A 22,992-nucleotide genomic window follows, 5' to 3' on the forward strand; every position below is an offset into this window, starting at 1 on the left:
CACCAACAAAGGGAAATTGAGACCTCAGGGGGCTGACTTATGCAAATCCAGTGGCTGGGAATGCTCAGTAGAAAGGGGTTATATAACCCTAGTAGCTGAGCATGCTCAGTAAAGTGGAATTTATCCTTTGAATGACCTTTCACTAAAGGTGCTAAAGAACACAGAATATTCTTGAATATGTCTGGTGCGTGTAATAGGATTTGACCAATGAACAAGCCCTAAAAGAAAACCAACTGAGCACATGCAAGACTATGTTACATAACTGGGAACCACACCCTTAGGTGAATAATCATTAGATAGCATGAGTATATATTAGATAGCAAAACTATAAAAGTGGAATCCTGGTAGGAGATGGGGTTGCTGCGCACTTTCCTGGGGCCAACCTGCACTCCATTGGCTGAGGTGTATATATTTGCTTTCTGTGTAAACTTACTCTCAGCAAGCAGCTGCTCACTCTCTTGAGCCAGACTGCACTCTGTACAAAACATTAAGTGTGCATTTCTTACTTTTATACAAAATTTGGTGTGGGCCCTGCTCAGTCTCTGGAGCTAGGCCATACTTTCTCTGTGAAATCTGTATGCATTATTCCTTACATTAAACCTGTTCTCACTTTCTACTATGTCTGTGCTCTTGAATTCTTTCCTGTGTGGCAGAGTCAAGAACCTGATAAGAGGACAGGGCGGGTTGAGACCAGACATCAGGCCTCCTCAGACCCTCTCCTCTGGAATGAGTTCTACTATCTACTTTTAAAAGTTCAACTTACCATTATTACCATTTTATTTTAGCTCCCACATATGAATAAGAACATGCAGTATTTCTCTTTCTGGCTTATTTTGCTTTACATAATTTTCTCCAAGCCCATCCAGACTGCTGCAAATGGAAGGATGTCATTCTTTTTTATGGCTGAGTAATTTTGATGTCATTCACGCTACATTCATTTCTAATCTTCACAATCTAGTTCAAGTTTCACCTCCTTTCTGAGCCCTTTTGAGCCCTTTGCTGAGGCTCCTGGTCTTTATCTCTTCCAATGCTGAATACCTTGACTGTATTTTCCCATCTCCCTGACCTTGCTACTTTTTCTCTGCTATTCTTCACTCTAGGAATTCCTGTCAGCCCAAGGTCTACATATTTTTTAAACCTAAAGGAGTTTCTTTTAAAATTCTACAAGGGTTTTGTGAGGCAGCTGTGGCAGGCTCTTCCCCACTCCTACTCCGTGAGGACTGACATGGTAGAATTCCCAGACTGAACCTGGAGGACCATAGAGGGCGTGGCTGGGATGACCTGACGCACTGGAGAAGGGACACTTCTGCTTCGGGGCTGTGCGGGTGCTTTCCCTTGTGTGGTTCCCACTCCACAGAACCTCCCACAGGGGAGTAACTTCAGTGAAACTTCACTAGGAAGTCCATGTGATTGGCTCGGACAGACTATACTTTACCAATTAGGGCCATCTTCCCTCATCTTGATGAGGACCCGAGAGCCCATCTTTGCGAAGGAAGGAGAAAGTACACCAGTGAGAGGTAAAAAGAGTTGGTGGCAGGTAGAAGTGACACAGGGGAGGCTGTGTGAATTGACAAGGGGAAAAAAAACGTGGGTCAAAAAGAGTTGGGGAGAAAGTAGAGATGGAAACATGAATCATCCTGAGACAGTTTATTCAAGGTCCACTTTTTTCTTCACCTTCCTCTCTCTCCCTCTTTACACTTTAACAAATTTACTGCACATTAAAAAAGAATATGTTTTGTTAGAATGAAAAGAAAGAATACTTAGATGATAATCCAAATAAACTCCTTAGTAATTGTTTATGTTCTGCTTAGTTTTTAGGGCATTATCTACTTCAATATGTCATCAAATTAAACAATCAGAAGAGAAATGTATGTTTCTGATTATTAACAACAGAGTGCTTTTCCATTTGTTCTGATATTCATTTTAATGCTTTTTCTCCAAGTTTTACTAAGATGGATTCTATTTGGGATGGGATGACTGATTTATACCAGTAACTTTTTTTTTTTTTTTTTTACATTTATTACTGTGATAGAGGGAAAAGAAAACTGCACTAGGAAATGGGAGACTGGAGGCTGATACCCTCCCACTACCTAATCATGGATGAATCACTTAATTTCTCTTCAAAGTTACTATATCCGAAAAATGAGGATGATGGTGTTGATGATGGTATCATCTGATGTGTCTTATGGGAAAAGAAAAACTACACTATTTAAAAATTAACTATGCATACCCTTAAGGTCCCAAAAGGGCTTAAAAACTTGTCTATGGTCTATTATAGATGTTACTTAGTGGATGTTACATGGTGAAGGACTAGCCTCTGCATTTCACTTATTCACTGACCATATATTTACTGTAAAAATGGCTAGATAGTTAAAATACCATGTTTTTCCAATTCTTCTCTACTTCCCACTTTAATGTTTGCATTTTATTTGTATTCAGATTTATGTATATAGCTAATCTCCTGTCTCCTCAGTTTAATGTAAATACAATTTCTAAGAGAATGTAAATTTTACCATTTTAGAAATGCATCTCTCAATTTTAAAAGATTTCACTTAAAGCTCAATAGCAACATGCTATTAAATTTTATATCTCACTACATTTCTCTTATATAGTATTATCCACAATTAGTATATGAGTAATTCGAAAGTTAAAGAAGACTGACATACTTCCAAGCCTCAGCTCCCATACTGCTCCACCCTGTATTTAGTACAGAGAAGCCGCAAGGAAAGATACACATGTGAATGTTTAATCTGGGGGGTTTATTCAACACAGTCACCAAAACAGAGTGGATCTCTAATTTCTAAATTTTAAGAAGAAGTTAAATGTACTATATTTAGATATTTTTAAAGATGGCATTTATGTTTCTTTCTCATATTGCAGGATTTTTTCTTCTTTGCAATAATTAAGAGACCAATGAAAATACTGTTTCTAGTAATAAACCTCCATTCCTCTTCTAAGTTATTTAGTCTCAGTGAACTCAGTTCCATCACACTAATAAAATTACTAAAATTCTAGATTAAAAATTTTTTGAGGATTTACTTGTTAGTATAATATCTGTAATGTACATTATTATGATGTAATTTTTTGTTTGTTTGTTTTGTTTTTTTGCTTACAGATATGGAATGTATTTCAGGTGGCGCTCTGTACATTAATGGAAATGACAATAACAGTTCTCTTCAAGGGATGCAGTTGGGGAGCCTACAAACTCTTTTTCATTGCCCTGGGTGTTCTCAAGCAGACCAGTATTTCTGTCTGAGGTGAGGGTGGGATCTAGGGAGGGTTTCTTGATAGAGTGGCACAATCCACTTGAGGGTAGTACCAAGGGCAGTGGCAGGGGTGGCCCACAACTGAAGAGCCACATTGGCTGGAGCATAGCCGGAGCTTATAGTCAGGGGAACAGGGACCATCCAAGAGGGCCAGGCCCACTGGCTTCTCAGTGGGGAAAGACTGGGCCCTGGGATGCCCTGTTGGCTTCTCTGTCTTAGTTTTCCCCGTGGGGATTTTGGCTGGAGCCGGGCTTTTTTCAACACTTTCTTTTCTGGCTTTGACCACTTTCTCAGCTGTAGAGAACATGGGGCTAAAACAGTGCAGAAAGGATTTAATCTTATTTCTTAAGTTAGATTCTGGAATTCTGGGCCTCTTGTGAGTATGGACTGGCATTGCTTGCCCCTGAAAAACCTGACCTTGCAAAATTTGGCCATGCCACTGCTTACCCTGAATTACTTGACCCAGAAAGGGCTGGCCACGTGAAGCCTGCGGCACCACAGGCTGGGCATTCTCAGGAATCCTTGCCGGTTTGAGGACAACATTTATCTTGGTTTGACTGTCTTGCAGGTCATTCTCAGATTCTTTCCCCCCCAGGGACTCCTGGAGGTAGCTCTGGGAGTTTAGGCTGAGGGTAATGCTGGGGGCTGCGACGACAGGGATCAGCAGGATGAAAGCTATGGCTCCAACTTCTGGAGCCTTGGAATGTCCTATTCAGAAGCATCCCTGCTGGTTTCTGATCTTCAGCAGGGTGTCTTTCTTCTCTGATTGAAGAGAGCCCAAACCTTGCATCCCCTTCTCCATAGTCCCCTGCTGCTTTGGGTTTTCCTGGGTCTTCTGTCTTTTCTGCCAGCAGTGGGACATGGGCTGAGTCCTTGCTCTTGCCAGGGCTTTGGGGCTCAGGGTGCCAGGGTTCCTTCTCCAGGCTGGGGTTGTTCACACTGGCCTCCACCTGAACGCAACACCCACTGTGTTGTGAGACCTTGGAGGCCTGGTGTGCAGAACCATGGGGCACTGATCTGGAAAGAGGTGGCTTTTGGTTGTGCCACACTGCCTTCAACTCAGTGGCCAGCTATTCCTTAAGGTGATCCCATTCTTGATCTGGGGCACAAGGAGTATCTGGTGGAATGGGCAGTTCTTGAAGCAATGTTTTTTCCCTGGGTATTTAGATTCCCAGGAGACTCCTGTGTTGATACGTTCTCTGGGACTGTTGCAGCTTGTTCTCTGGACTCCATTGCTCTTATGGGAATTCCCAGTTGAATCTCTAGGACCTTTATTCTCACACGGAAATTTAGTTTGGCCAACTAATGATGTGATTTTTTAAAAAGTTTACAGGAGTTTCTGTAAGCCAATGTAAAGGTCAGATTTTAACCCTGGAACCACCAAAATTGTTCAGGGATTTTTAAACTTTGTGAATATATACCACATAAACAAAAACATTCTATATTTGTATTGCATTTATCAAGTGCTTGTCTAACAAAGCTTCCCACATGTCTTCCTAAAGACTCCATTTGTATTTATCGTAACTGGAAAATAGCATCTTCCTCCCAGTAAAGATTTTGTTGCCATCTTTACTTTAAAACAATAGTTTTTACCTAAATGTGTGCATGTTTGTATGTGAGAGCATTACAGTGAAATGGAAAGCCTACTACACTAGAAGTCAGAAAATATGGATATATCATTTATTCTGCCACTTACTATCCTCGTGACAAGCCATTTAAAATCTATGAATTCTGTCTTCTCGCCATGTAACAAGACAATGATGACTGCTTCTCTTAAAAAGCGTTACTGTGGTACTTAAGACAAGGTATGTGGAACTATCCTAAAAAGATATAAAAAGGCATTGGAACTTATATATTATTGTGTATATGTATATTAACAGCAAAATCTTTGAGGTTAGGACCATATCCTGCTCCAATTTTTTATCCCATCCACTCCTAATTGGCAAGTATCACAATGGCAGTCCACAGTGGACATTCAATAAAACTGATGATAAAATTCAAATAAATAAATTAAGCTGGTGATATAATTTACTTAATCCTTCAAATATTTCTTCCTTCATTAAAATCCAATAGTTCTTGATACCTTTTCTGTGTGATATGATAAAATTTACATTAAAAATAAAAAAAATGATTTTGAATTGCTCGAAATTTATTATCATGATTTTATTTCATGGACAAATAATTACCTTTTCTCCAGAAACAGCTTGACCTGGGGAAAATCCTGGATCTCCTTTGAGGCCCTAGATAAAACAGTTATAAAACACTTGGTGAAGCATAAATTACATACAAGGGTATTTCAAAATGTGCATGGAAAAATAGAATTAAAAGATAATATGAATCTTTCCATGAACTTTTTGAAGTACCCTTGTAATATATCACATATCTTATTTATCATTAGATGCTATATACATTATACGATATTAAATAAAAATATTTTAAATTGAGATGGCATGGGTTATTTACTTTTTTATGTATATTTTTCTTAGCCTTATTTTTACATGCTGAAAAGATTTCTAAAAATTTCCTAGACATAGTTGATTTTTTATATCTAATAAATATAAGGTTATACTACTATTGAAATATTTTCAATATAAATATAAGGTTATACTACTATTGAAATATTTTCCTTTGAGTTGCCTAGGTAAAGGCTCTATTACTTTTACCATTTTTGTGACATATTGATTTGTTATTCCTATTTTAGTATTGGAAAATTAGATACTTTAGTTAAAAAAAAAAACTGCTTATAATTATCCTTAAAATTCTAAGATATAGTTCCAAGTTTAAATATTTTACAAAATCTTGCAATATACAAGCATTACTTTTACAATAAAGAAAAAATAAACAACCCTCCGCATTTGTCAAAATTCTTTTTATTCTGTAAAAAATGTAGATACTTTCTTTAGTCTGAGAATCTTTATCTTTTACATTTCAAGAGAAATATAACATTAAGTTTCAGCCAGAGTTTTTTGGTACAATATTAAAATAATCTTACGAAGCATGGTAGCAAAGTGTCTCTTTTTTAAACTATTTGCCACACCTCATAAACTATAAGGGCCACAATGGATAATCTATAGAATTCAAATTCTCATTTCATTACCATTCTCAACTAGGAATAAGTAATTCCCCATTCCTAGATAGTTCTAAATACTATTTTCACTTTATGGAAGATAGGGAAATAGTCATATCTTCTTTCACATATTCAGGTATGCATTTAAGTAGCACTCAAACTGACAAATGAAAAAAAGAAATACTAAAAGAAAAGTCCTGCATGTTTCCTAGTAAGTCTTTTCATTTTACAAATTAGAAATAAGTCCTCACTGGCAGCCCTGTGTTCTACAGTCATAGAACATTTAAAGGAAAAGGTTGTTTTCTAGGCAGACTTCTTCCCTTCCACAGCCATTACCAGTTCTACCACTAAGGCTACAATTTTAAATTCAGGGTTACAAAATTATGGGACCTAAGAAATGGCTTTGGGGATATCTTAATATTTAAGAAATCAACTCTTCATCACAAAACAAGGGTAATGTACTTAGAATTTATAAGAGATATTAGAGCTAATCTAGTAAATCACATTTTGTACAGAAAGAAGCAATGAGGCCCAGAAAGATTAATTGACTTGCTTAAGATTGCTTAGAAAAGTATTGGCAAACTGGGTGAATTTTCTTTCTTATATCGCAATAAAAATCTTATTTATTGGTTTTAATATCTTTTATTATAAAACTAGCTAATTGATTTGAGGCAATGATTTAGAAAGCATTTAAAAGAACTTAAGAAATGATAGCCCTTGAGAAGTTTAAATATAATAAAATCCTTTGTGGCCAATGTTTTTACTAATAAATATCATGTTAAAAATTCTTACCTTTAGGTTTGATCTGAATTTTCCATTATTTACCAGCTTTCTTAATATCATCAAATAATTTAACATTTAATTCTCCATTAAAAAAATTAAAAGAGTAGGCAAAAATAACCAACTGACCAATAAAAATTAGACTTAAAAGTGGAACATTCCTTACTCATATGTGTTATACATCTGGGCAGCACATTCAAAGAGATATATATAAAATCTCTTTTTTCTCCACACAAATATGCTTGAGTTAATTGATCAACTCATGTTCTACAACTGGAATTTCAAGTCAGCATGAAGGAAATGCTCTTAACCTGGCTAGCTGTGGGTTGATCCTTCCTAATATAAAATGCATGAGGCAGAGATTATTGAATATGTCAAATTTAGCTGAAATGTCAAGGAAGTAGGGCATACTCCTCTATGTTGAAGGAAAACTCCAAAATGCCTCACTTTCTCCCTTATTTTGTATCAACTCTTTAACTCCTGACACACTTTGAGTCTTATTTGATTGGTTTTTCAAATCCCCTTTGGAATTAAATATAATATATATTAATTCATTAATTAATCATAATTGACTTTGAACCTCAATACTTCTGCATATCCCTACATAACTTTGTTTTTTAGGAGCTATATATCCTTTGAATATGAGTAAGAGAAGAAGGAAGTTGCCTACACTTTGTTACTCAAGGCATTCCAAAGTCCCACCTATCACACTGATTTCCTAGAGTCTAAAATCCTCCTTATCAAAGCAGATCTTTTAGACTATTATTAGACTTCCAGAGGGCCCTCTGTCTAGGCACACTCAGAAAACTCCCTGAAGTACTAAACCCATTAACATGTAAGTACAGATGATTAGATTAGAGCCCACCCAATATAATAGAACACTGGGTTTGGAGTAAAAAGACTGAACAAGTCATTTAATCTCTGAATTTGAGATTCCTCTTCTACAGAATGAGAATAATAATAATAACACATATCTAGTTTATTGCTATGGATTGAATGTTTCCCCCAAAAGTTCATGTGTTGGAAACTTGATCCCCACTGTAACAGTGTTAAAGAGGGTGGGAAATCCAATTATGGCAATTGAAGGGTGGTGCCTTTAAGAGGTGACTGGATTGTGAGGACTGTGCCCTCGTGAACGGATTAATCCATTCATGGAGTAATGGGTTAATGGTTTAATGAACTATCAGAGGGAGGTTCTGATGGTTTTATAAGGAAAGCAAGTGAGCACATTAGCTCTCTTGCTCATGCCATTCTCACTATGTGATTGCCTGGTTGCCCCTGGACTCTGTAGAGAGTTCCTCCCCAGAAAAAGGCCCTCATCAGATGTGCCCCCTGGACAACAGACTTCCCAGCCTCCAAAACTGTAAGAAATAAATTTCATTTCTTTATAAATCACATAGTTTCAAGTATTCTAAGCAACAGAAGATGAACTAATAAAATTAGTTCACAAGATTTAGGACCAAAATCTCTGTAGATTATAAAGATGTTAGTAGCCAATATTAAAAATAAAAGCCTAATGAAAATCATTATTAAAATGAATTTTACAACTGTTGTCATGTTGGAAAGCAGAGAACATAACTCTTGAGTGAATTATTAATGGAGCATCAAAACTTTAATGAAAATGAATTTGGAATTAAAAAATTTAGGGGGTGGATGAACTAATTGGGAGAACACCACAAAGGAAACACTAAATGACCAACCTTGAGGTAGCAACATTTGGATATTCTTGACTTTGACATTATTAATAACTACACCAGATCCATAATCTCAATTATACTCTCTAACCAACATTTCCTATCTTTTTAGCTCCATTTTTTCTAAGCCCCCACAATTTTAACAATTATTTGACCCACTGAAACTGTTAATCTGTGGGTCCCACCACATTTTCACTATCTCATACCCTCTGTGCTTTCACTTACTTCTTAAGCCAGCCTAAATACAAGGTTCTGACCTTATAATCACTCCCTTGTATACATTAAACAACCCCATTTCCCCTTTCTCTCTCTGTCTTATAAGCTTACCTGGCCGTTCTTGAACTTAAACTCCACATCTATTCTCTCCCTTTCCACCAGCATCTGAATGTGACTAAGAGAAAACAATCATGCTGATAAATCTCACTTTAAATTTGTGACATCTTACATTGATTGATTGTTTTTTATTGGGTATGTCCAATAATTGCCTTAGTCAATTCACTTTCCCATTTTTATAGATGATTATTCCATAACTCCTTCTCTCTCTTCGCTCTCAGCTGATTAGCTTGCTTTGAACTTTCAGAAGCTCTCACAAGCAAATACATTAAGTAGGTTCTAAAATAGTCTATCTTTTCTCATTAAACCACTAAATCCATATTCTCTTTTACGAGGAATCATTGGTGCACTGTCTTCCCTGCATTCATTTTTTTTTTTTTTTTTTTTGTCGTTTTTTCGTGACCGGCACTCAGCCAGTGAGTGCACTGGTCAGTCCTATACAGGATCCGAACCCGCGGCGGGAGCGTTGCCGCGCTGCCAGCACAGCACTCTACCAAGTGCGCCACGGGCTCGGCCCCATTATTTTAATTTTTCTTCTCTCCAGGATAATTTCTGTCACCAAGTAAACACACTGTAATTTCTCTCATCTTGTAAAAATGACTTTCCTTGAGGCCACGTCTCACTTCTCTACATCATTACTCTACTGACTTTTAGAGCAAACCTCCTAGAAAGTTGTCTATGTTAACTAAGAGACTTCTTCTCTTTCCATTTTGTCTTGGACCTACTCCAATTAGGCTTTTGTACCTACCACTATCCTACCTCACTGGTCACTTTTGCTCAATCTTTTTTGCTAGTTCTTACTCTTATTTTTAATAAATTAAACTCTGGTGTGCCCCAAGACTTAGTCCTTGGACACTTCACTATCACCATTCATCCCTAGGTAATCTTGTTAGTTCTATAGATTTAAATTCCATATATACACTGATGACTCCAAAATGTAAATTTCTAGCTATGATATCTCCCTGAACTCCAGATCTGTATATCCTTCTTGTATCTCTGCTTGCATGTCCAACAGTTATCTCAAGTTGGATATGTCCAAAAAATGAACTCTTGGGAGTTGTGGTTCAGGAAGTGACAAAGTAGCATGTGTAATCTTCATGCAGATAACAATTACAAAGTAAGGACAAGATACATAAAATGATTATTTGAGAACACAGGAGAGCGACCCCAAACAGGATACATTGGAGGGGATTCAACACTTCAAAGAAGAGAACAACACTTGCTGTAATACCCATTTATACAGCTTTTCACCTCAGGATACTCTCCAGTCTGCATATTCTGCAAGCCTAAAACCATACATGTCTTGGCTGATGGTGTTAGAGGTCAGAGTATAGGGCTACCAGAATGACTGTAAATTGAGGGAAAAAATCCTAAGAAGAAAGAAAGAAGGGAGCTTCTCCCAAAACCTGGATATAGACTCCTTCAATCCTTGGGTTGACCTTGATATGTGCTTGCATGAGGAAGACTCCAAAGAACTCAGCAGAAAACAACAGCTGGAAAGCTAAAAGAATTGAACATAACTTTCAGCTGCTGGTCACCACAGGGAAAACAGCTTGGGGTTTAAGCCACATCATTTTAGAGGGACATCATAAATGCCCTGATAAATAAACTTCCATTCACATTCAGAAAGGGCCATACTTTAGAAGTAAATACTAGATCCTTGGATAATGGACTCACACTAAGAGCAAAACTGAAACAAATCTGTCCTTGAAAAGAAGTTACTAAACCTGTACACATTTAAGGTGATAAGACAGTTATTTAACTGCCTACACAATAAAACTCAACAGTCTTCAAAGGACCTCAAAGGAGATAACAGAATCTAAAGTCTCTTCAATATATCATCCATAATATCCACTATAATCAAGATTTTCTACACATACAAAGAAAAGGGATATCTGACCTAAGTTTAAAAAGAAATAAGGGTCAATACAAATAGACCTCAAGAGGCCCCAGTGTTGAAATTAGCAGTTGAAGATCTGAAATTAATTATTATAAACATGTTCAAGGACTTAGAGGAAAAGATGGTCATAGTGACTGCATATGGAAACCAGCAGATAAATGAAAACTATGTAAAAAGAACCAATTAGAATTCTAAAGCAGAGAGTACAATACTGAAACAAAAAATCTACTGGATGAGATTAACAGCATTTTGGAGAAGACTGAACAAAGGATTAGTGAATTTAAGGGCAAATCCATAAAAAATTACCTAATCTAACACAGAGAAAGGAAAAACTTGGCAAAAATGAACAGGGTTCAGTGGCCTGTGGGACAATATTAAATAGTCTAATAAACATGTAATTAGCATCCCAGAAGGAAAGGAAAGAAAGAATGGGATAGAAATATTATTTGAAGAAATAATGTCCAGAAATCTCCCAAATTTGTTGGAATAAAACATCTTATATGTCCAAGACATTTAGTGAACTCAAAACAAGAAATATCTAATGGAAACCACCCCTACATACATTATAGTCAAACTGCTGAAAGACAAAGACAAATAGAAGATTCTCAAAAGCAGCCAGTGAAAAACGATATATTACATTCAGGTAACGATGGCTAACTTCTCAGCAGATACAACGTAAACCAAAAGATGAACAATAGGTGTAAAGTGCTGAAAGAAAAATACTCTCAACTCAGATTTTTATACTCTATATCCTCCAAAGAATGTAGACAACAAAACACATTTCAGGTAAATAAAAACCAAGAGAATTCATCACCAGCAGAACTTCATTACAAATGTAGAAGGAACTTCTACCAGCTAACAAGCAGTGACACACAACAGAAACCCAGGACTCTAGTAAGGAATAAAGAGCATTCGAAATGGAAATAGATGAGGAAATATGAATAACTCTCCCCCCACTTTTTTTTCTTCTGTTAATTGTGGTTTTTTTCCTCTCTCTTAATTTCTTTAAAAGACTGATTATGTAATGCAAAAATTGTAACATTGTACTGTGGGATTTATAATGATATAGATGTAAAATAAATGACAACAAAGCACAAAAGATGGGGGTGGTGAGTAAATGTAGTCATAATGTCACAATGTTCTTATATTTTACATGACTGCTCTCATATTTACTCTAAGTAAATGATAATAAGTTAAGATACATATTGTAATTCCTAGAGCAACCACATACATAGATATGTAGGTAGGTAGATAGATAAAGAGATATAGCTTAAATGTCAATAGAGAAATCAAATGGAATAGTAAAGAATATTTGATAAACCCAAAAGAAAGCAGAAAAGGAAGAAGAGAGGAACAAAGAATAGACTGGATAAATGGGAAAGAAATGGCAACATGGTAGGGCAAGACCCAATCATACCAATAATTATACAAACGCAAGTGGACTTAATACTTCAATTAAAAATCAGAGAGTATCAGACTGGATGAAAAAGGGTAAGATACAACTACATGTTGTGTATAAGAGATGCATTTTAAATATCGAACACAGATAGGTAAAGGAATAGAAATATTTATACGAGGCAAACAATAAGCATTAAAAAAGTGCTGTGCCTCCATTTCCATCAGACAAACTAGACTTTAAGAAGCAGTATTACTAGAGATGAAGTCAGACATTTGATAATGATAAAAAGTGTCAGTTCATAAGGAAGACAACAATCCTTAAACACAGAGCACAGAGCTGCAAAATACGTGAAGCAAACACTAACAGAACTAACGGGAGAAATAAACAAATGCAAAATCATAGTTACATATTTTAATACATCTCTGTAATTAATAGAAGTAGATGAAATTAAAAACAACAAAAAACAAACAGTAAATATAGAGAAAATTTTAACACCATCACCAACCACAACAATCTAACTGACGTCTATAGAACACTTCACCAGACAACTGCAAAATACACAATCTTTTCAAATACGTATGGAATGTTTACCAAGATGGAGCACATGCTGGGTAAATTTTACAAGATTGAATTATTCCAGGAAGTGCTCTCTGATCACAAAGAAACTAAATTAGAAACCAATAATAAACAAAACAACATACTTCTAAGTAACCCATGGGTCAAGGAAGAAAGCATAAATTTCTATCTGAATGAATTTGAAAATACAATGTCAAATTTTGTGAGATGCAGCTAAATCAGTCCTTAAGAGGGAATTTTATAGCTTTAAAGGCTTCTATTAGAAAAGAAAGTTTTTAAATCATTAATTTAACTTTCCACCTTAAGAAGCTAGAAAATGAAGAATAAATTAAGTGCAGAATAAGTAGAAGGAAGGAAATAATAAAGAGCTGAAATCAATGAAAAACCTCAATATTCCACAGAGAAAATTAACAAAGCCAAAAGTTGGTTCTTTAAAAATATTAATGAAAGTGAACCCTTGATTTCCTCCCAGGCAAAACCCAAACAGAGTCCAGAGGTGGCACAAGGCATCACATGGCAAGGGGGCTGCACATGCTGGTTCAGGTCTCTCTTTTACTTCCTGTAAAGCCACTAGTCCCACTCCCATAATAACACATTAATCCATTAGTCCATGAATGGATTAACTCATTCATGAAGACAGGGCTCTCACAACCCAATAACCTATTAAAGGCCCCACCTTTCAATACTGCCACATTGGGGATTAGGTTGCAACATGAGTTTTGGAGAGGACAAACGTTAAAACCATACCAACACACAAACAAAAACTTGAAAACATGTTCGTCCTCATTCCAGTAGAGGGCAGCACTCATAATATCAGCTGTTCAATGGCTCAAGCCTTACAATTATATTTGACTCTTCGCTTTCACACTACATATGTAATCCATCAGCAAATCATGCTGACTGTAATTCAGAATATATGAAGATTTTTACCATTTCTCACCAAGTCTTCTAACACCCTCATCCTTGCCTTCATCTCCAATGGCATAGACTAGGGTAGGCCAGTAGACTCCAAACTGCTGTCCTTATTTCTACCTTTCCCCCACCTAAATCTATTCTTCACATGACAGCCAGAATTATCCTTCTACAATATAAATCAGATGATGTCATTTATCTGCTTAGAACTCTTCAATGAATATCCAACATAGAGTAAAATCAAACCAAAATCCTTACCTAAAAGTTCCTACATAATTGACTCCTACTACCTCTCTGATCATACTTCTACCACTTACCACATTCAGCTGTTCCTCAAAAATTGCCAAGCTGCCTTCTGCCTCAAGGCATTGTATTTACTGGATTGTTGTTTTTCAGCCTTTTCTTCATTGAGATTGCAAAAATAGTGATTTTTAATTCTAGCATTCATTCTTTATTTACTACCTTTTTCTATAAAGAGAAACGTCCCTTTATCAACTATTTGGTTACCTAGAGGTTCAATTCTATAAGAAAGGCATGGTAATTTTTTAGGGAAGTCTTGATTCTTTCCCTTTATTTTTCTCTACCATTTTTCAAAATAATGATGTAGCATAATAAATAATGATGTAGAATAATAAATTATTCTTGCTATATGCCATTATTACCTATTGAAAATAATGGTACTACTTATGAAATGGTAGTGCCATGTTAAGAGCTTCACTCACATTAATTTATTTAACTTTCTCTGCAGTAATATGTGGAGATACTATGATTCTCCCCACTTTATAGAAGAGGAAAGTGAAGCTTAAAGAGCCTATGCAAGCAATTTGCTTCTAGTTATGCAAATTGAGAGAGCTAAGACTTGCATCCAAATCTGTCCAACTCCAAAACCTCTGTTCTTAACCCTATCCTATATGTTTACATGTTTGCTTCTGAGTGTGATCATTAATAAGCAGAGGGGTGAGACCCTAAAATATACACAGGGTTACTGGAATCCAAGATCCTAATCCTTATCTATTCTGTTCCCCAACCTCTTTTATCACCCCCATGCACTTTTTTCTTTTCTTCTTATCTTAATGCAATAGACTGAATGTTTGTCCCTTTGAAATTCATATACTGAAACATAATCCCCAATGTGATTGTATTTAGATGTGGTGCCTTTGGGGGGTGATTAAATCAAGAGGGTGGAGTCCTCATGTATGGGATTAGTTCTGTTCTGAAACAGATATATAGAGATACAGGTATATATGAAATATTTAGTGATCTCTCCATTCCCATACCTCCTTTCAAGGTAACCAGCTTGGTATGTACCCTACTTTTTTCTAGGCTCATACTACTCTCTATCGCACTATTATCTATCATACTACTATGTTCAGTCATATTTATAGGGTTTCAGGTTAGTTGTTTTTATAAAAATCTCATTATCCTATAGACATTCTCACAGATTTTTTTCAAGTGAAAATACTAGGGAAGTGTGGAGCAGAGAAATAAATATTTTATTTCCTTGGTGTTTATTTATTTACAACTTAAAGTGGCCTTAATTTAAGGTAAATTTCTCAAGTCATAATCTGTATATTTCAGAGGTTTCCATATATTGTCATCATATTTTGACAATAAAGATTTCAGAATACCAAAAGGAGGCCTGCACCTGACTTTATCATTAAGTATATAAATCCAAGTGTGGTGGGCTTTCAGAGGAACCTAACTCTTTGCTAGGCTAACATAATCCTATTGAAGAATCATGCTCTGGATATGACAGATCCTCGATGTCCCAAGACTGCTCTTAAAAGTTAAGGACCTTCTTTTAAAATATCAGGAAAATCATTTGATTCTCATTTGTAATCACCTACCTTTGGACCTGGTAATCCAGGTAACCCAGGATTTCCATGCGGTCCTGGTATGCCCTGCAAATAGAGAGAAAGTCAGATTATTCTTAGAACAGATCCAAATCAAAATCACTGTTTAATATAACATTCAAATAAATATTAGACTATTTAGCTTTTTTAAAATGAATACTATTTTTTTTTCAAAGTTCTTTATCTTTTCTGAGATCTTGGATATTTCAGCCTTGGAAAGGATAGCTTCACTAATTATAGAGCAGAACTGTAGTTTCTATCTTTTGCTTCAAAACACTGCCTCAGGGTGTTTACTTCCCTTATTCATCACCCCGTCTCCAGACACAGCATATTGCTTAATGCTACTTCTAAAAACTGTGCAGAGTAAGAAGTCTAAAAATAAAAAAGTGCAATTGTTTACTCTCCTCTCAACATGTGTTACTCCTTTCTGCGCTTGAGTTTTTGTTTATGCCTTAAAGACTGAAGTCATTTATCTTGCCCACTACACTTACCCAAATCATTCTTCAAGTCTTAACTGATATCCCACCTTATTTTTAAATCCTGGCCATACCAGCATAAAGTAATTTCTCTCTCCTATTATCTTCTATAGAAATTACTGCATGTAAAATTCATTTGCCAATTAATTATATATTGCCTAGGGACATTATACCATTCTAATCTGTTATTTAAATATTTTATTGCTATTTTAACTGCTTTATGACATTTGCTATTTAATTACAGGATTATAAATTCTTTGAAAAGAGTTTGATATATTACTAGTGTAGTATTTAGCACATATTAGCTACTTGATGGGTATTTGCCAATTTGATTTTGCTTCACCGATAAATTATACCATCTGAATTAAAAAATTGATTCCATTTACTGAGTACTTAACTACTGTGTGTCAGGAATTGTGATAATGCTTTACATTTCTCTTTACTAATCCTTATAACAATCCTGCAAGGTGGTTATTTTTACTCCCTTTTACAAATGAGGAAACTTAAGCTCACACAACCAGTAAATAGTGGAACTGGGAATAACCTTCTCCAGAAAGCCTTACAGGTCTCCAGGACCCCTATACTTTTGGGTTTTGTATCCCACCTCTGTGCTCTGCAGCAATATCTCCATCTTGACACATAATATATAGTTCATAATTATTTTTGTCTGTCTCTCCAATTCTGAATTAATAGAGCAGGATGTTTCAGAAAGACAGAGGTGTCAACAAATGTGAATATTGAAGATAGGTCTTGCAAAAATGAAAACGAGGGAAGAAAAGATTAAATTTCATGACATATGTCATTGGTAACCTTCAAAAAGTAAATTTTATTAAAGCAGATGGAAAAAAATTATATGGATTAATGAATGAGTTATTGACATAGAAGTAAGGGCAATTAGTATAAACTATTATTCCACAAAGCCCAGTAGTGCAACAGTAAGACAAAAATAACTTTAGGAAAAATATTGATGAAAGTTTAGGATTTTTAAGAGGGCTAACTTGTTGGTTGTTGCCAAATGGGATAAAATTTAGGAGGAGAAAAAATTTGAAGTCGCAACTTTTAAGTTAGATAATTGATTGAAGGGGATGAAATTAGGAACACAAGTGAAATAATCAGCCTTGAAAAGAATACTATTCTTTCCTTAAGGGAAAGATGATTGGACAAATAAATGAAAAAAAAAAAAAAAAAGGAAATTAGGGAAGGAAACTGCTGTATCATGAGAATAGATGGAGTTTTAGAACCTGAAGGTCATGCTATTGGGAGAACAACCTTGGCAGTGGAGAGGGAATAGAGTTAGGGCAAAGATAGACCTAGTCCCTCAGGAAAGTAGGATCCCGAGTCACCTGACAGAGAAGTAGGAAGATGGGAATGGTTTGAGGGTTAGAGTAGAATGGGAAAGGTTTAGAATGGGACTATGGGAGGAAAGTGATAGATTATCAACAATAGAGAAAGAATATTGAAAAAAAAATGCTAAACAACAGCTAGAGTCCAGTGAGAATTCCCCTTAGGCCTCAAATGGACTAAAACTCAAATGGAGTTTGGTGTGAATACAGGCAACTTAGAGTAATTATTTTTTCTTTTTTTTTGGCTGCTGGCCTGTATGAGGAACTGAAACCTTGACCTTGGTGTTAACACCATGCTCTAACCAACTAAGCTAATGGGCAGCCTAAATTAATATTTTAAGGTGATTTTTCCTTACATTGTATGATAAAAATCAGAATAAAAAGAAAGCAGATTATATAAAAGGTATTTGCAATTGTCTTTATAACACACAATTCTTTTTCTAGTTCATTGAAAAAAGACTTTCTTTAGTAAAAGTCCTTTTTTTTTTTTTTTTTTTAGGTTTGGAAGGAATTGATTCTAACATAGCAATAAATCTTTGGCTGGATGTGTGTAATGTGAGAAACTACTGCTGATCCTTAAGGCAGCTCTTTTCCTCAGGGTAATTTTTTTTCTAGTCAATACCTCTAGTATTTTCCACTATGTAATCCAAGAATGCACTATTTTAAGGCTGCAAACTCCTCTTCATTTCCAAAACAAATGAACCTCACCTTGGACTATTGAAAGTACTTTATAACTAAGAATAATGTTATAAGTAGCACCAGAACAACCACTAATCTACAAATTTGACAATCTTTCCTGGACACGTTCACAGAGAATGATTTGGCTGGGTGTTTACATTCAAATAAACAAGGCAGCAAGTGTTCTTGCTTTTCTTGAGTTGGCAAAGGTGAGGAAAAGTTTGAAGATCCAGGCAGGTTTGCACAGGAAGTACATACTGTACAATACAGAAAAAACATATTGAAAAGTTACCAATTCTAACAGCCAGCGGGAAAAGGAGCCCGTCTACTCACCCGTGGACCTCTCTTTCCTGACAGACCAGGGATACCTGCTGGACCAGGTGGACCCTTGGAAAACAAATGCCAAGACATTAGGCATGACAGTAGACACATCTTTTCCCAGATAAGACTCACATCTTATGAGTCTTAATAGGATTTCTACTCCGCAACAACTCTTTTTCAGTTTCCAGTTCCCAATTGTTGATGATTTTAAAGTAACATGAATCCCCTCACCCTAACCAGCAGGGGTGAATTGAAACTTAAGTGTCCTCTTTAATCTGGCCAGAAATGGCAGCAGGAAGTCTATGACTTATGGTCACTGCCACTGTCTCTGGTTTTTACAGGGACCATAACTAGTAGTTTTGTGGGTAATTTTTACCTAAATTTACTTTTACTATGGAAAGAGGAATTCAATTTAGGGTTTGGAGACCAGCAACTACAGGTTTTTTTCGAACACATTTCAAAAGAGGACTTGGCTTGAAAAATAAAAGCTCTGGTCATTTTATACTCTTTTAAAAGAATTATACCAAGGATCTGTGTAATGTGTTAAGCTACTATAATGAGATCTCTCTTGTATATCCAGTAATAAATCTGTCTTATACCAAATGCAACACACCAGGAGGTCATTAATAGAGTTAAATGATTTATAAAACAAAGTATGAAAGCAAAATTGATCAATTGTTAAAGTGCTCTGAGTTCTTTAATGTTACTTTTAAAAACACCAAATAAGAAATAGGAAACCACTTCTTTACTTCCACATGTAATACTTTATGTTGTCCTTTTTACTTACTTTAACAATCAGCTGTGGAAAAATAAATGCTCATTTGTGATATGGTTGGACACATTCTTTCATTCATCTGTTCATTCATTTAATTGTTACTGAGCACTCTGTTGATATGGCACTGTTCTTGGTGTCTATAGAGCATACGCATATTCCATTTAACAAATATTCATTCATTATTGCCGTAAAAAATAGTACAAGCTTTGAAATTACATACATCGATGTTAAAATACTAGCCTCACCACTAATGAATCACATGACCCTAAGTTGAACCATATATAATACTAGCATCACCACTAATGAATCACATGACTCCAAGTTGAACCATATATAATTGCCAATATGTGACCATTTTCTAACCTACAAAAATGTAATTTCATATAAGTTAATCTTCAGCATGGCCAGGTACACCTAAAATTTACATTGAGTTTCAAAGAGGGAGAAGGAAAACAGATTGAAGGGAAAGGGTTATTCCAATTAAAAAACATAAGAGGGAAATGATTAAGTTATGTTGAAAAATAATAGTTATGTAGCATTTTTCTCATTTCTCATTCTATTTGATATTAACTCCTCTTTGACACATTCTCCTTTATTTATATTATGGTCATTTTGCAGTTTTCTGATACTCAATCTGATATTTCAATTTGCCTATTTTTTTCCTTTAATTATATATTTTCTTCTCCTACCCCTTAACTTGATAAAACTTTTCATGTATTTCCTAATATTGACAGAAAAATTCTGTTTCTATTCAACCTCAAACTGAGGGCATTCTCTTCCTGATCTGTTCAAATATTTCAACAGCCTTTATTATATCACTAGTTTTCACCAAAAATCGATTTTCATTATTGTCAAGAAAAATTAACATTCTTTGCGAATTAGTTCTGGTTCTCCTGCCTGTTATAATCAGAAGTTTGCAGCTGCTGATTTGAGTTTAAGTCTCTCAAATAAGAACAGATAGGAGGCATTGGAACTAAAAATGAAAAAGTAAATGGAAAAAAAATTTTTAAATATCTACTTTGGTTTAGTGCCCTGTCACACTACTTCATGACAAAAGAAAATGCTATTGCATTCACATTAAAAAGGCAGTTAACATTACAATTTGCTATGGCTTGAATGTTTGTGTTCCCCCAAAATTCACATTTTGAAATCTTAACCACAAAGCAATAGTATTAAGAGGTGGGACCTTTGGAAGGTGATTAGGTTAGGAGAGTGGAGCTCTCATGAATGGGATTAGTGCCCTTACAAAAGAGTCCCAAAGGAGTTCACTTGTCCCTTCCACCATGTGAGGACACAGCGAGAAGGTGCCATCCATGAATCAGAAAGCCCTTGCCAGACATCGAATCTGCCAGTACCTTTATCTTGGAATTTCCAGCCTCCAGAACTGTGAGAAATAAATTTCTGTTTATAAGCTCTCCAGTTTATGGTATTTTGTTATAGCAACCCAAACAGTCTAAGATGCAGTTAATATTAGATACTGGGGAGAAAAAGAAGGTATATTTTATGTTGTGAGTAAAATATTCGAGTTGTTTAATAAGCACTAAGTAAAAATCAATTTTCACATGTCTTCACAATTTTGTGTTTCCAAATCTTTGAGTAAGTGTGAGCATTAAACCTATTTAATAAAGCCACTTGCCATTGTTCCTGGTATATAGTAGTTAACAAGTAAACTAGTGTAATTTTAAACATATGCAGAGGGCACAGCAAGCACTCAATAAATGTTAGTTATATATTATTATTATTACTATGGGAATATATGTACCAATGCAAATGTATTCAATAGACCAATACTTTTAAGAGATAGTAACCCCGATCAGCTAATCTTGGAAGTCCTGAATCATATATTCATTTTTTAATTAATTCACTCATTCATTCATTCACTCACCCAATAAACATTATAAAGCATCAAACCCTCCTGGAGTTTATAGTCTATGTTAAAAAAAAAACATATTAACAGATAAACCCATGACTACAAATTTTACTTAGTGATATGAAAAATAAACTATATGTTAATATGACAGATTAACATACTGTATCTAATTTACATTGTGATGTCAGAGAATGCTTCTCTGAGGAAGTATGAAGTTGGACCTAAAAGATGAATAGGTGTTAGAAAAGAGGAGAAAAGAAAATATCAGTAAGTGAATGAGTAAAATAAAACAAACCAAAAGACATAGTTTTATTGAAGAACTAAAAGAAAATTAATAGCGAGAGCAAGTGGAAAAGTAGAGCAAGTAATGTGAGGTAGGCAAGTCCATATCACATATGCCTGCACAGGTCATAACACAGAGTTTTTAGTTTATTCTAAATGCTTTAATCTTCTGCCACCAAAGGACTTAAGCAGACAAATGATGTGATCTGATTCATGTTTTTAAAAGATCATGAGAGAATTTTGGTTAGAAAATGGCAGAGCAAGAATATTTTTCAAACTACCCTCCCTCAAAACCCTTTGAAAACAAAAAAAGCACCAAAAGAAGAAAACATCATCTCCAATGAAACAAGGAAAGGACCACAACCACAAACCTCCAAATATGAAGATTATCTGCCAAATATTAAGAAGCTTTGGAGCAAGGAAGGATATTGAGAGATGACCAAAAACAAAAACAAAAAGCAAAAACCTCCCCAGACCTCAAAACTCAGACAGGCTACAAATATCTCTAAAACCCCATCCATCTTGAAAGTCCATTCCAATGATTCTTTGATTACAATGATGAGGTTTAAGAAAATGGGCAAGCCACAAGAGAAATAATTCATGACCCAGTAAAGACCCAGTTCCAAAGAGCCAAGAACAGGGAAGGTAGAGCTGAAGAGAAAGAACCCATAATTTTTATGATCTACAACCAAATCTCCTAAACATAGCAGATTTCTGGTAGAGAGGAGATACACGAGTAGAAGAGCCTGTGAAATGACAAATTGCACATGAAAATGAGAAGAGACAAGCCTCTTGGTAGAAAACAGAACAAGTATAGTAAGACGATGTTTAAGGCAGCAATCTAAATTTGACTCTGTGTACTACTCCATCTTACTTCCCTTTGCTTCTCCCTATACTATTCTAAAACAAATAGTAGCCCAGATAGAGTTGCCTTTATTTAAAAAATGACTATTAACCAGAAAGGAAGGAGTATAGGAGGAGCTATACATTGATATTGGGGGAAGGGAGAACCAGGAAGACAGGAACATAAATTTAAAGTAGATGAAATTTATTTACCAGAAGAGGAACTACTCCATGCAACAGAGTTCAGTCATATAATTCACTATATATTCAGAGAATTTTGAGATGGCCTTTCTCTATAAAAAGCGAGCTCAAGAAGAATTATAAAAGATAAAAAGAACAACCAAAGGTAACAAAATGTGAACCAGAGGAACTTAAGAAAAATATGAAAGAGCAAAAAAGAAATCATTATAGTGAAATTCACATCAGAAGCAACAAAAACTGATTAAATACAATTGAAAAATCAATAAAGTGATATGTATGTAGGATAAATGAATTTACACAAAATGAAATGGAAAAGAGCAATCACGATGACATGTTCGTAGAGAAGATAATAAATACTATCTATAATCACAAGTGACATTCAACATGTGTAAATTCATATGCCCAAAGAAGAATATAGAAAAA

The 22,992-nt window shown here is 35.3% G+C and overlaps 1 protein-coding gene across 1 annotated transcript in view; it reads right to left on the reverse strand.

Annotated features, from left to right (window-relative positions):
• Positions 1-22,992, reverse strand: part of COL24A1 (collagen type XXIV alpha 1 chain) — a 354,783-nt gene that overhangs the window by 320,131 nt on the left and 11,660 nt on the right. Inside the window, exons 3-5 of the mRNA XM_063105785.1 lie at positions 18,611-18,664; positions 15,775-15,828; positions 5,453-5,506 (exon numbers count right to left, since the gene is read on the reverse strand). Of these exons, the coding sequence (XP_062961855.1) occupies positions 5,453-5,506; positions 15,775-15,828; positions 18,611-18,664 (162 nt within the window). The remainder of the gene's footprint in view (positions 1-5,452; positions 5,507-15,774; positions 15,829-18,610; positions 18,665-22,992) is intronic.

The sequence above is a fragment of the Cynocephalus volans genome, chromosome 8 (genome assembly GCF_027409185.1).
Source record: "Cynocephalus volans isolate mCynVol1 chromosome 8, mCynVol1.pri, whole genome shotgun sequence".
Lineage (NCBI taxonomy): Eukaryota > Metazoa > Chordata > Mammalia > Dermoptera > Cynocephalidae > Cynocephalus > Cynocephalus volans.